This window comes from Thamnophis elegans, chromosome 3, assembly GCF_009769535.1.
Source record: "Thamnophis elegans isolate rThaEle1 chromosome 3, rThaEle1.pri, whole genome shotgun sequence".
Taxonomy (NCBI): Eukaryota; Metazoa; Chordata; class Lepidosauria; order Squamata; family Colubridae; genus Thamnophis; species Thamnophis elegans.
Genome location: NC_045543.1, coordinates 86,828,065 through 86,842,506, shown reverse-complemented (window position 1 = coordinate 86,842,506; position 14,442 = coordinate 86,828,065). Strand labels below are relative to the sequence as shown.

Sequence of the window (14,442 nt, the reverse complement as noted above, 5' to 3'; positions counted from 1 at the left end):
TAAGCAAGTATTTTTCTTTTCCCACCTTCTGTGGTGTTTTTCTTGTTCATAAAACATAGAGAAAAAAAATCTTTTCCTATGTAGAAATTGTTTTTTTACTGTCTAATCTTGTCTGAAAAGCTCAGCAATGATAGCTTTGTATCAGTCTTTCATTCTCAAACTAAAATGTAGGTTGTTTGGAGGGGGGTTAGAGGGAATGAATCTATGATTTCTGAACTTAACCTGGGGAAGGAAGAATAAGATAAAGATATTGCAAATATTTATTACATAGTGTGATTTCATTTTTCCAAGTTGCTTATTGAAGCCAAATAACTTTAAGAAGTAAATTATGGGCATGCCATTTATAAAATCTGGCTTGGGGGTGTATTGATTGTTATATGAAAGCTATTCATTGTTTAGACTGTGTTTATTGACTAAACAATTATTTAAGTATCTACATATCTTTTATTAACTTTTGTAGAGCCGAATCACTGATTCCTTCACTGTTGTCTGAAATGTGATTGCCTGATTTGAATGGTGAATGAACATCTGGTATTAATTCAGCCTATCTGCTTTTGAGTTTTTGAGTTATTTCCATAAAATCAGACTTGATACTGTTTATGCCATGCTTCTAATGCCCTTATTCATGCAACAATCCAAACTAAAATATCCACAATAAATGGGTATTTTCTGCTCCAATATTTTCAGCAAAGGTGATCTCACCTCTGAGTAACTGATTCTGCTGTCAAACTAGAGTCAGTGGTTTTTTTTCTCCAAACATTCAACCAGAATTTCCATTACAGTCTTCCATTAATTTAAATCTATAATTTCAGGGCCATGTGTCAATTTGTAGACTACCAAATGTAGAATATATTTATTTTTGATAAATGTGCAATGTACAGAGCAGTGCAAATTATACATACAAATATATAAGTATTTGTGAAAATAAGAAACTTTCCAGGCATCCCCTTACCCCACTCCCCACTCGGAGGGATAGGGATAGGGAAACGGAGAGGGAGAGAATGGAGGGGAGAGGAAGGGGGAGAGAGGGGGGAGGGAGGGAGAGGAAGAGATTTCAAGGAGCCATAATTTTTTTTATTTTCCTGCTGCAGTCTGACAATTTTGGGTAAATGCCAGAAATTGTGTGGAACTATCCATTATGTCAAACAGAAATAATGCACAGGAGAATCCGAAACGTCTTTAGCTACCGGTATATGTTTAAAACTGAAATCCTTCACATCTTATAACAGATCACAATAAAATTTTTCCAGAGCTGTGTACTGCCTTCTGAATGACCAATCTGAAACTTGAATTAGGGATTATTTTTTATTTGTTTGCATCCTATTCAAATATCCTTTTTAGTTCTTATTTGGTTCCTCTGTGTTCTCATTCTATCATGTAAGTGATTCCAACCCATGTAGTTATAATAGTTTAGTGCTAAGAGTTTCAAAAACATAATATTCTTGGAGATAGAGTATCATCATCAGTTACCTTCATTATAAGTAATAATTACTCTGTTAGAACAAATTTATCATGTTTCTTCATTTTTAAGCAGCCATCTCTCTTTTGGACCATTCTTAGACAAAAGTATCACATAGGAAATTTGTTGTTTGGATAAAATTAAGTAAGACTATTTAATATCAGCGCTAAATTAGGCCAAGGAAACAATTCATTGGTGATATTCTGCTTCAGAATGAAATTAGCTAAACCACAGTAAATCAACCATTTCAAGAACCCAAACCTTCATTCTGCCAAAATAACTCTTTTCTCCTGTATAATATATCTATTGACAGACTTTCTCTAGAGCTTGTTTTAATGCTTTCTACCTAGCAATTCCGGAAGGCAGGTTTAACAGTATACCATTGTCACAGAAGTTAAGCATACATAAGCCAGGTGAAACTGATTTTCAAGGGAACATTTTTTTTCCAGTCTGACACAAATTGTTAGGTAAGCTCCCCATTGGGAGAGCGAGTACATTCACTGAAGCGTTGTGAGAGTTGTGTTGGAGAACACACAAAACAGCATACAGAGACACTGCAGTTTAAATAGGCTTTTACTTTCATGGAAATAGAAGTATCAGAGTCTATCAAACAGTCCAAGTCATACACGGATAAGACAGTCAGTCATCAATGTCTTTCAGTTAAGGGATAATCCAAATAATGTAGTCCAGTATCATATAACCAGTTCAGTACTCAAAAGTTTGCTAGCAGTTGCAAAACTTACAATAGCTCCCGGCACTTTCTAACAGCCAGCTTCCAAAACACTCAGATCAGATCAGCCCAGCATCTAACGAACAGAGAGCTAACAGTCATTCTGGCTCCCTCTTATGGCCGATTGAGGAAAACAGCAACCAATCACATTTTACAGTATGATTTAAAGAAAGAGGTCATTGTTACATGATTTATATATTGCCAACCCAACCGTTAGATTATATTCCTAACACAAATGTTTGCTCTTTTTTTAAAAAAAAATGTGTGCAACAGAGGAGAGAATTTTTTGTAAGTTACTAGATATGGACCTCAGTGACACCTATTTAATTGCCAATTTTTATTACTTTGCCACAAGGATACATCCTTAAAAATATTACCATTATAGGACAAGGTAATTAAAGTGTACATTTGATAGTTTTTGAGGTATGCATCAGGGAAATAATATGTGATGCTTTGTTTGTATTTTTATTTGATTCTGATTCATGATTGTAATAAAGTTTGAAATGAGAAAAAACTTCCTTATACACTTTGAGCTCCAGAGAAAAGTTAGACTAAAAACAAAATAACAGATGGTTTCAATGATTCTTAACTGCCTAATGGAGACACCAGTTTTCTATTCACTACTAATCTATTGCCTTTATTTCTTTCTCAGTTAACATTTTCAGATTTGAGTGGAAGTGAGTGATATGCATTTTTCAGGAATTTATGTATGGTTCAGCTACAATGTCAATGTAATGTTGTTGCTCACTTCACCATGCTTTTGCTTAAACTGATTCTTATTTTCGTTTTCTCTTCTTATTTTTACCACTAAAGGCGCTGGTGGTTGGACTCCACTTGTATCAAATAAGTACCAATGGCTCCAGATCGATCTTGGTGAAAGGACTGAAATTACTGCTGTTGCTACGCAAGGTGGATATGGGAGCTCAAACTGGGTAACCAGTTACCTCCTAATGTTTAGTGATAGTGGAAGAAACTGGAAGCCATATCGTCAGGAGGAAAGCATTTGGGTATGTTTATTTAATGGTCATTTTTTTTCAGTTAATCAGAATTACTATTGGGTGCATTCCTGTAATATATTTGATTAGGAAAGAATCTAGTGTGGTCAGTTTTAAGTGTAGACACAAATTAGACACAAATATAGACATTTTTAAACACAAACAAACATTACATAGAATTTGATGCATGTGACATGCTTTACTAATGGAAGTCATGATGGTTATTAGTGCAGGGGTGTCAAACTGGCGGCTTACTGGCTGGATGTGTCACATGCAACCCACGCCCATCCCAGCTCCACAAAGGCAAAAAAAAAAACCACATTGTAATACGTTATGATACCTCACAGTGTGATCGAGTTTGAAAACCTTGCACTAGTGAAACAGAGATTATAGAACATAAGGGTAATAATATAGACATTTTATAAAAATAAAGAGGAAAACCCTCATTTTTCTTTGAATCCAAATTGTTATCAATATTTACAATATCACTCTAATTCTAAATATTGGGATCCTTAACGTACCTAGATATTTTTCTCTGTTATATGGAGTACTATCCATTTTAGTAGTTTTTTTAATCTGTGTTTGGTCACCATATATTTTGAAATACCTTGTTGCAGTAGAAATTCTACCATATCATTTGAGAGATATTGTGTGTATTTGTTTTTCTGCTTGCTATTTTTAGGAACCTTCCGATTATTTCCCCCATTGACTTTGTTGTAACAGTTTTAATTGTCTATGTGAAAGTTGGGAACTTTTAAATAGTCTGGGTCGAATCCATACACAACTGGATTTGTCACAACTATCTTGCCCCATTAGTTTTAAATGACGATATCTGAATTCACTGCAATGTATTAGTAAATAATTTCATTAAAAAAAAAAAAATCTGTAAAGTTCAATGACTGAATAATGTAGCTTAAAAATTTACTACTGTGATATTTTTCAATTAGCTTCATTTGGAATTCTGAACAAAATACATCAGGCCCGAGGCCTAGAATAAGCTAACCATTTCTTCTATAAGCTATTGTGCGTAATTAATAGCTGATAATGTAACATCTAAACCCCTTAAAGATGTATACATTCACTCACTGAATGGAACAATTTATAATTGAATGTTATTATTATATAATTTAAGGAATGAAATTACAACCAATTTTCAGAAGAAGCATCAATAGTATCCCTTTGTTATTTGGATAATGGATCCAAAATGTTAAAAGAATTACTGCATAAAAAAGCAAATTAAAGTTATTACAATAAAAACTTAAATACAACTAAATGGTATTGCAAAAATAGAAGAACACGAATGGTTAGAAAAGGATTAGCAAATCAATTATTTTAATCTCTTTTCATGGCCAAAACAGGATACCTGTAGATAAGAGAGACATTGTCAAATCTTTTAATATATTTTTATTGGTAAGATACATCTACAACTGTTGGCTGTTTTCTCCTGTATGTATAGTTTCTCCCCAGTGAAACATTGGGGATAATGAAGGCAATGAAGCTGCTTCTGATATCAGTTCCAAAAGCTATATATGTAGTCATTTTTCATTAATCTCTTCTTCTGTCTGCAGCCACCAAAAGCACTTTAGCAAGAATGGGGGGGGGGGGGAGCAAATGTCATCCTGAGCTTCCTTCAACAGGAGTTTTCACTAAAGATGAGGCTTGCCACAAACTCAAACACTTTATTAACAGATGACCCAAACCAGCATCAATGCATTAATGACATGCATTAATTAATAATTATGCGTTAATAACAAATACCAACTACTTCTTAAACACTTTGCAGAGAACTTGTAGCTGATAGTTAAAAGTGATCTGAGATTATTTAAACCAATCCCTTTCCTTAATGTAGGAATCTGTTAAACTATCATATCCAGAGTCCATTTTAAAATCCTTAGTAAGAAGGCGACATCATTTTAATATTCTCCTTCTAATTTCAAGCTGTCTTGCCCCTTGTTTCAACAGAGCACAGAATTACTCCCTTTTGTGTGTGATTATCTTTAGATGTTCTTAGATTGTGACATAGAGAAATTTGTAATTGGGGCAGGATCATTTCTACATATTATTGATGTCTGAACAAGGTGAATGCATGATTGTGTGAACTTATTTTTTTATTGGTTGCTATCATATAGGAAAAGGAGCTTAAAATAGCTATGTGAATCAGATTGTGCAAGTAACTAAAAGGAGTACTTTGACATTTTCTGTATGACACTGCATGGGTTATAAAGAAGGTAATTTATATTCATCTGGGCATTATTAACATAAAATTATTATTCTTCATGAGGACTTTATTAAAAAAAGAAATATTTGTAGCCTATGTTGGATTAAACTTTCTAATAAATTCTAGGCTTCGCTATCTTTTGTTAATCGATTTTCTGAGATACTCAGAGACAAAAAATAAACAACTCTAAGTGCATATTTGATTGTTTTTATTAATATAAATCCCAATGTCAATATATACTTTCTGCTTTAGTATGTTTCACTAACTTCAATGGGACCATTTAAAATAGTTTTGTTTTGTTAATCATTCCTAGACTGGATTCACTATCATCTAAACTGTCTGCAGCAATAAATGTCCCCTGAAGTATTGTTAACAAAAATGGAAAATAATTTGCCGGTATACAATTTTTGGGAATATTCTCTGTAACTTAAAATTTTAGAACACTTTTGACTATGCTACAATTTTCTGATGAAGCAGCTGTGATTACTGAAAAAATACATATATTCAAGGAAACCACTTGGCCTTTCTAAAGATAATTGCTTTTATATTTGATTAAATTCAGATCAAATCAATTGCATGTATTATCTCAATTTCTTTCAAGTGGCATTGGCTTAAAAGGTGAGATTAATATCCCTTGGAATTCAAGGCAATGTGATATTAACAGTTATGGTCTGATAGCACCTTGAGAGTTTCAGAATGAGAGAAACATTTCTTGATTTTCTTGGGTTGACCACTAATCTATGAGTAGTTATACTCATACTTCTTGGTAGCAAGCCCTATTCTGAAACTTTGTATAAGGCATACCAGTGATAGGATTCAAAATTTCTTACTACCGGTTCTGTGGGCCTGGCTTGGTGGGTTTGGCTTGGTGGGTGTGGCAGGGGAAGGATACTATAAAATCTCCAGTCCCACCCCACTTCAGGAGGATACTGTAAAAAAGTCAGACTAGATGAGGCACGTCGTTCTCCTGCCGCCTCCTGTAGAGAGCACTTTTTAGAGGCTTTTTTAAACAGTTAAGCACTAAGCAGAGTCATCCACGGTGACTCTGGCAGCAACTAGCTCAGCCTGATCTCAGCTCTTGCCTTTTTCTTTTTACATTTTTTTTTTCTTTTCATGATGACAGTGGTGAGGCTCTGCCTCCCCTGCCTCCCCTGACTGTACGTCCCTGGGTGTTGGATACTAATTTAGTTGTTTTGAACTGGAGACTAAACCAATTCCTGGATCTCAGGACTGTTAATGCCTACTAATGATAATTGGATGCAGATCGGGGGATCTCTACATACTGTGCAGTGGTGGGATTCAAAAAAAGTTACTACTGGTTCTGTGGCCGTGGCTTGATGTGCATGGCTTGGTATGCACGGCAAGGGAAGGATACTGTAAAATCTCCATTCCCTCCCAACTCCAGGGGAAGGTTACTGCAAAATCCTCATTTCCTCCCCATCAGCTGGGACTTGGAAGACAGAGAATAGATGGGGTTGTGGCCAGTCAGAGATAGTATTTACCAGTTGTCCAAACTACTCAAAATTTCGGCTACCATTTCTCCAGAACTGGTCAGAACCTGCTGAATACCACCTCTGAGACATACTCAAAACTGAGGAGGGAAGCAGCATTAGCCATGGAGTCTCTTGCTCCCCTCAAAACAAGGAGGACAGTACCAGCGGAGATGTTGGGAGAGGGCCTTGATCGGATTTCTTGGCGCGAGTTCCAGCTTGTCGCTCCTGAAGAAGTGGACAAGGCCATGGGAGCGGTGAGTGCCTCCACCTGCTTACTGGACCCGTGTCCCTCCTGGCTGGTCTCGACCAGCAGGGAGGTAACACGAGGCTGGCTCCAGAGGATTGTTAACACCTCTCTACAGGAGGGATCTTTCCCGCACCCTCTGAAGGATGCGGTGGTAAGACCCCTCCTTAAGAAGCCTTCTCTGGACCCAGCTATCCTTAATAACTACTGTCCAGTCTCCAACCTCCCTTTTGTAGGGAAGGTTGTTGAGAAGGTGGTGGCCTTTCAACTCCGATGGACCTTGGATGAAGCAGACTATCTAGATCCCTTTCAGTCGGGTTTCAGGCCTGGTAACTGCACTGAAACCACTTTGGTCACACTGACGGGCCAGGGATAGAGGACATTCCTCTATCCTGGTGCTTCTTGACCTCTTGATACCATCGACCATGGTATCCTTCTGCGACGGCTGCGGGAGGTGGGAGTGGGAGGCACCGTTTTACGGTGGTTCTCCTCCTACCTCTCGGACAGGTCACAGTCAGTGTTGGTTGGAGGACAGAGGTTGACCCCTAGGCCCTTTAAATATGGGGTGCCACAGGGCTCGGTCCTGTCCCCCCTCCTATTTAATATCTACTTGAAGCCACTGGGTGAGATCATACGCCGGCACAGGATTAAATACCATCAATATGCGGACGATACCCAATTGTATCTGTCCGCCCCGTGCCAACTCAGCGAAGTGATGGAAGTGATGTGCCAGTGCCTGGAGGCTGTCAGGGTCTGGATGGGAGCGAACAAGCTTGCACTCAATCCAGACAAGACCGAGTGGCTATTGATGTTGCCTCCCAAGGATAGTCCAGATATTCCATCTCTTAGCCTGGGTGGTGAAATTTGACACCCCTCAGAGAGGATCCGCAACTTGGGTGTCCTCCTGGATTTGCAGCTGATGTTAGAACACCATCTGTCGGCTGTGACCAGGGGGGCTTTTGCCCAGGTTCTCTTGGTGCATCAGTTGCGGCCCTACCTGGACCGGGAGGCACTTCGATTAGTCACTCATGCCCTCTTCACCTCAAGGCTTGATTACTGTAATGCACTCTACATGGGGCTGCCCCTGAAAAGTGTTCGGAGACTACAGTTGGTCCAGAAAGCAGCCGCGCAAGCGATATCGGGTGTATCTAGATACACCCATGTTACACCTATCCTCTGTGAGCTGCACTGGCTTCCTATCGGTCTCCAAATGCGCTTCAAGGTGCTGGTCATTACCTTTCAAGCCCTACATGGCCTAGGACCTGGATATCTGAGAGACCGCCTCCTGCCACATACCTCCCAATGGCTGATAAGATCTCACAGGTTGGGCCTTCTCCGGGTGCCGTTGACCGGACAATGCCGGCTGGCGACCCCTCGGGGGACAGCCTTCTCTGTAGCTGCTCCGGCTCTGTGGAACGATCTACCCGTAGAGATCCTTCCCACTCTCTCAGCCTTCCGAAAAGCCACTAAGACCTGGCTATTCTGGCAGGCCTGGGGCTGTTGACTACGTGAACGAGGTCCAGCCCCACCCAGATTGAGTGTATGGTGCGTTGTTTTAAACTTGTTGTCTCTTTCCCTATTTTTAACTTTTTATCTTTTAATCTTGTTTTTGTAAGCCGCCCGGAGTCCTACGAGATTGGGCGGCATATAAATTTATTAAATTACAATTACAATTAAGGAGGGACTCTACTGACAGATGTCAGAGTCTTTACTATTAACAGTTCATTCAAGGAATACAAACTCAGGAGAGAGTATTGTTAAGTATATGTATGTATACATAGTTCAAAGTTATTATATTTATTAGAAGAACAGATAAAGTTGTCACACTAATATTCTACTAAGTGTCTTCTTTCAAATGAGACACCTATGACCTTTTAGGAAGGGAAAACTCCTGACTAATTCTATGCAACACATGAATATCCCTCTTTGGGGTTGGAAAACCACTTGTCACAGTTTTGGTAATTGACACCCCTTTTAGCAGTATAAGAAGTGACTCTCACAATAGAAAGTGTGATGCCTGATGGAATCATCATCCTTCCATCACTCCCTTCATTCTACTAGGGGGAATGTGATAGGCTGGCTTTTTGAAAATCTGCAAACTTCCTTCTTTTCTGCCTTATCAAAGAGGAATGTAATTGCTGATTAGTAGGCAAATTGAACTGGTTTGCTCCTCTCTGGCAGCTATATCATTATTATAAAGAGGAAAACTTCTGTTATTCTTCCAAATGAATTTGGCTTTCATTTTTCCTTGTTTATATATCTCATATTGTCTATTCATTCATATGAATGTGTTTCTCTAATGTAGTGTTTGTTTGTGTGTGTGTGTGTGTGAGTGTGTGTGTGTGTGTGTGTGTGAGAGAGAGAGAGAGAGAGAGAGAGAGAGAGAGAGAGAGAGAGACCACTTAACATGTATGTTTTTTTTTTAAAAAAAAAGATTATTTTATTCATTATATCCATTATTTTGCTTACAAATTTATTCATTGGAATTTAGATCTTCAAGTAGAGCTACTAAAGGTTATAAATTAGTATGGACTTTCCTTTTTCAGAGAGACATATACTTCCAGAAGTTAGTTAACTGAAAAAGTTCCCTTTTTAGTAGCAATAGAAATGTCTTCTATAGTAAGGACAAAAAGTTGTTAAGAATCAGTCAGGGAAATATTTGATTCTATTTTATCAAAGTATCTTTTTTCCACTCAGATTTTAATAGAATTTCTTTTCCCATTTGAGTCAACTAATCTTATGTGAAGTAGAGAGGAGAAAAGTATAATTGATAATAAATATGAGTGAGGAATAAACCATCTATCACTGAAATGGAATCACCTCACTTCAATAGGAATGTTTGGTTAGCACCTGTAAAAGCTGCTATTCTCTTTCTTAAAGAGAAAGGCCAAAACTTGAGGAAAAAGTTTACATTTTCATTATAAGAAATGTATAATGATCTTAGATAGTATTTCTACAACCAGTTCCTTTGTTCTATAATTATTTTTCTTTTTTAAAAAAATGCAGTAGAAAGTCTGAACAATACTGTGTGACTAATTCTGTATTTTTAGAAAAATATGGTAATTTTAGTAGCTGCAAAAAAGTTGATATGGATCATTTTTTAAACAATGTCTTCTCCACAGAAACATGGAAGTTGTGCATTCATTTTACAACATAATAAAGACTGTTATCATTTATAATTACAGAATTACAATTTTAACATCAAAGATTATAATATGAATTTTAAATCTATTTTGTTTCAGAGTTTATGGAGCCACATGCTTTACATGAATTAAAAGTTCACAGATCAAATATGTCAGTATTTTTTTTTTCTGGCCACAATTGCATAGATGTCAAGTTGATATAGAGTATTGGGAATGAAATCCACTTCTTGATTAATTGAAAGATCAGTGAAACAGTTTAGAATATTGTCTATCTTGGAAATAACCATAAAGGTTGTGATCCAAAGCTATATGGGAAGTGACTCTACAAGGACCTATTTTCCTGTTCATTTAATCATAGTTTTGCTGGTCATTTATCATTGTATCATAGGAATAATTGCAAAATGCAAGTATGTTATAAAGTTTTTTTTTCAAGAGCCAACTGGACTTCCTTTGTTTTACTTTGAAGATGTTTCACTTCTAATCCAAGAAGCTTCTTCAAAACTGAACATCTTCTCAGATGAAAAGCAAAATGTCCCCCAGAAAAATCAAAGGAAATCCAATTGATTCTTTAAAAAAGCATCTTTGGGACAACCATGACCTAGATGACCAAGAATCTCCATAGACATGAAAGCATATGGCTAATGTGCTTAGCACCCAAATATTTGCTAATATTATTTTCATATTCTGAAACATCTGAAATCCACTAGCAATAACCATTGTCTAGTATATTATTGCAAATTAGGAGTCTAGCATTTTTAATCTGAGACAGATGTTTCTAGGCCTGGAGAATCATTGCAAGCCAGAGTACTGTGCTAAACAGATTAGTGGGCAGAAGTGAGTCAGAGACTCACTGATTCACAGGGAGCTTCAAACTGCGCAAAGCAGAACTAGCCAATGTTGTAATCTCATAAAATGTATTTATCTTGTGAGATTTTACGCATTTTAAATGGTGTTATTGCTGGGCTTATTTTTGGCAGCTATGTTACCATAAAACATAGCTTTTGCATAGCACCTGAAAAAAGTCACCCATGTAGTTGAACATCTTAAAACATTTAGAGAACTTTCCTCAAGTTAACAGAAATACGACTTTACTTAAAACCTCTGGCTAAATGCATGGAGATTGTGGATCAAACAGCAGCCAGCAAGGTATATGTGTATCTGGTTTTCATCCAGTTTAAAGCTAAATGCAGCACTGCAGGCTACTGCTAGATTAGCAGTTCAGCGGTTCAAATCTCACCGGCTCAGGGTTGACTCAGCCTTCCATCCTTCCGAGGTGGGTAAAATGAGGACCCAGATTGTTGAGGGCAATATGCTGACTCTCTGTAAACCACTTAGAGAGGGCTGAAAGCCCTATGAAGCGGTATATAAGTCTACTGCTATATATATATAGTATAGATCTATTTCAAGCTATTTAGCTGTCATCAGCTAGCCATACCCTTACTGGGATTTGAACCTGGGCTATATTACATATTAGGCAGACATCTTAGCCATTAGGCCACAGACTCTTATCCGTTATCAGCCAATGTCATCAACTCAAAGATAAATAGTTTCATCTATAGGGAGATTATATATATATATATATATATATATATATATATATATATATATATATATATATATATATATATATATATATATATATATATCCCTATAGATGAAACTATTTATCTTTGAGTAGTAGAAAAAGAATATGTTGATATTGGCATTTCACATAAATTATCTCAGTACCCAAACAGCAGTATAAAGAGTGTTGAATCCATATCTGTTTTCCCCAGTTGTATTCATTGATGTGAGAATTCCTTCTTTCTTATACTATATAGTGAGCTAGCTGTTTATCTCCAAAAAGCAGAATTTTGAGCTGTGGGGACTTGTGCCTGGGAATCTTCCTCTGTCATCAATTAGCAACAAAGTAGTTAAAATTTCTAATCTGACAGCTCAGAATCTTAGCTTGTCAATTGCTTTGCTTTCTTCTCTTTGTAGTCACTGCTGGTAGTTTAGAAGACTGGCCATTCTTCATAATTACATTTACAAGCACACATTAAAAGAATCTATGACTGTCACTGATAAACTCATCAAAAGAAGTTGATGACTTCAGAACATTCTGAAATCCAAGGTTGAAGAAATCATAGCCTTCCAGATCTTGCAGTATAATACAACCAGTGTGTTGAGAGCTATTCATGAGCAATATCTGAGGTGGCATAAATTTCTCACTGCTGCGCAAAGGAATGATTAAAATCTTAATCCTCACAAGTATAAATCTCTTGCTGATTTTAGATCATATCCTAGATAAGTGATGGTGAACCTTTTTCTTCTCAGGTGCCAAAAGCACACACACACTATCGTGTGCCCACACCCATAATTTAATGCCCCATGCACAATGCCTGCTCATGTGCATGCGACACACACACAACATACACACACACATACACCTGCTGCCTACACATGGCTTGGAGCCTGGGGAGGGCTAAAATGGCCTTCCCTGATTTGATTGATTTGATTTATTGCATTTCTATGCCGCCCTATTCCCAGAGGGACTCAGGGCGGCTCACAAACCAAAGTAAGGGGGGGGGATACAAACAGGAGAAAAACAACAGACAAACAACAACAACAATTTAAAAACAATCAACAACCACACAATTCGAGCGGGGACAGAAACTCATCAGCCCCAGGCCTGTCGGAACAGCCAGGTTTTAAGGGTTTTGCGGAAAGCCTGAAGGGTGGTGAGGGTCCGAATCTCCACGGGGAGCTCGTTCCAGAGGGCTGGAGCAGCCACAGAGAAGGCCCTCCTCCGGGTGGTAGCCAATCGGCATTGGCCGGAATTCGGAGGAGGCCTAGTCTGTGGGATCTAATAGGTCTGTCAGAGGTAATTGGCAGCAGGCGGTCTCTCAAGTACATTGGCAGCAGGCAGTCTCTCAAGTACAGGAGACCCTCCAGAGGCCTGTTTTCTGACTTCCAATGGGCTTGGTCTGTTTTTCACACTTCTCAGGCTCCAGAGGCTTCAGGAAGCTTCCAGCGGACAGCAAAAGAAAGCCCAATGTGCAAAATGGAAGTCCGTTCCCATTCAAGGAAGCCTCTGAAGGGTGGAAAACAGCCAAAAATCAAGTCCAAAAATCAGTGGCCAGCATGCACATGCACACCGGAACTGACAGAGAATGCCTCACTTGCCCTGAGAATTGCTCCATGTGCCACCTGTGGCATGTGTGCCATAGGTTCGCCATCATGGTCCTAGACCATCATTATCAAGCATTGCCATAATAATTATTTTCAGTTTGAAAAGATTACTTAACAATGAATAGGAGGCTCCGACCCTTTTGGCTTTATGGGAGAGCCTTAAAACGTGGCTCAGCCAGTTGGCCTGGAGCCCGATAGGGGAGTTCCCATTCCTGTGCTGCATGACTTCTTGGCATTTGGTTTCTATTTAATTTGTGTTAATTTTAATTGTTTTCATATTTCACTTTTTATCACTTTGTAAACCACTCAAAATCCCTTCAATAGTGAAATGGGGTGGCATATGAATTTGATAAATAAATAAATACATGTTCCCCTCTAACAAACAATGCTGTATCATTGAGTCCCCTTCGGGGGAAAAGGGCAGCATATAAATGTAATAAATTGAATTGAATTGAATCATGTAAAATATACTAGAAGTACTGTGATTTATATAAGCCTATATTCAGGGTTCACATTTTCCTTAAATATTCAATTTGTAACTCGGACTATGGGAATCCCAAAATGATCTGACGTATTTTAAGTATATGTTGTTTGAAGCTGATAGTTTAACCAAATATCTTTTAGACATGGTTTAGTTCTGCTATGTTTCAACTTTTGCATAGTAATTAGCAGTGCTTTAATTAATGGAATAAAGTAATTTTAATTCCTTTCAACATTTACCATAGCTTGCCTTAAAGCCTGTGACCTTGAGATTACGCATATTGCATACTGAGCAATTCTCATTATCTTCTACAAAATATGCTACAAGAATGATCTTTTCCTTGCAGTTCTAGTGAACACAAGTGATGGCTATCTATTTACTACAGTAGTCTGGAATGGAGCAATTGAGTCGTGTTGCTTCTCTGTGGTTTTTATTTTCACCGATCTTCAATTGCTGTCTCCTATTTCTGAAAATCCTAAACTGATTGTCTCTCTGCTTATGTGGAATG

At 37.8% G+C, this 14,442-nt stretch overlaps 1 protein-coding gene across 1 annotated transcript in view; it reads left to right on the top strand.

Annotated features, from left to right (window-relative positions):
* LOC116506124 (contactin-associated protein-like 4) overlaps positions 1 to 14,442 on the top strand; it is a 282,199-nt gene that overhangs the window by 95,519 nt on the left and 172,238 nt on the right. Inside the window, exon 3 of the mRNA XM_032213774.1 lies at positions 3,003 to 3,196. Within this exon, the coding sequence (XP_032069665.1) occupies positions 3,003 to 3,196 (194 nt within the window). The remainder of the gene's footprint in view (positions 1 to 3,002; positions 3,197 to 14,442) is intronic.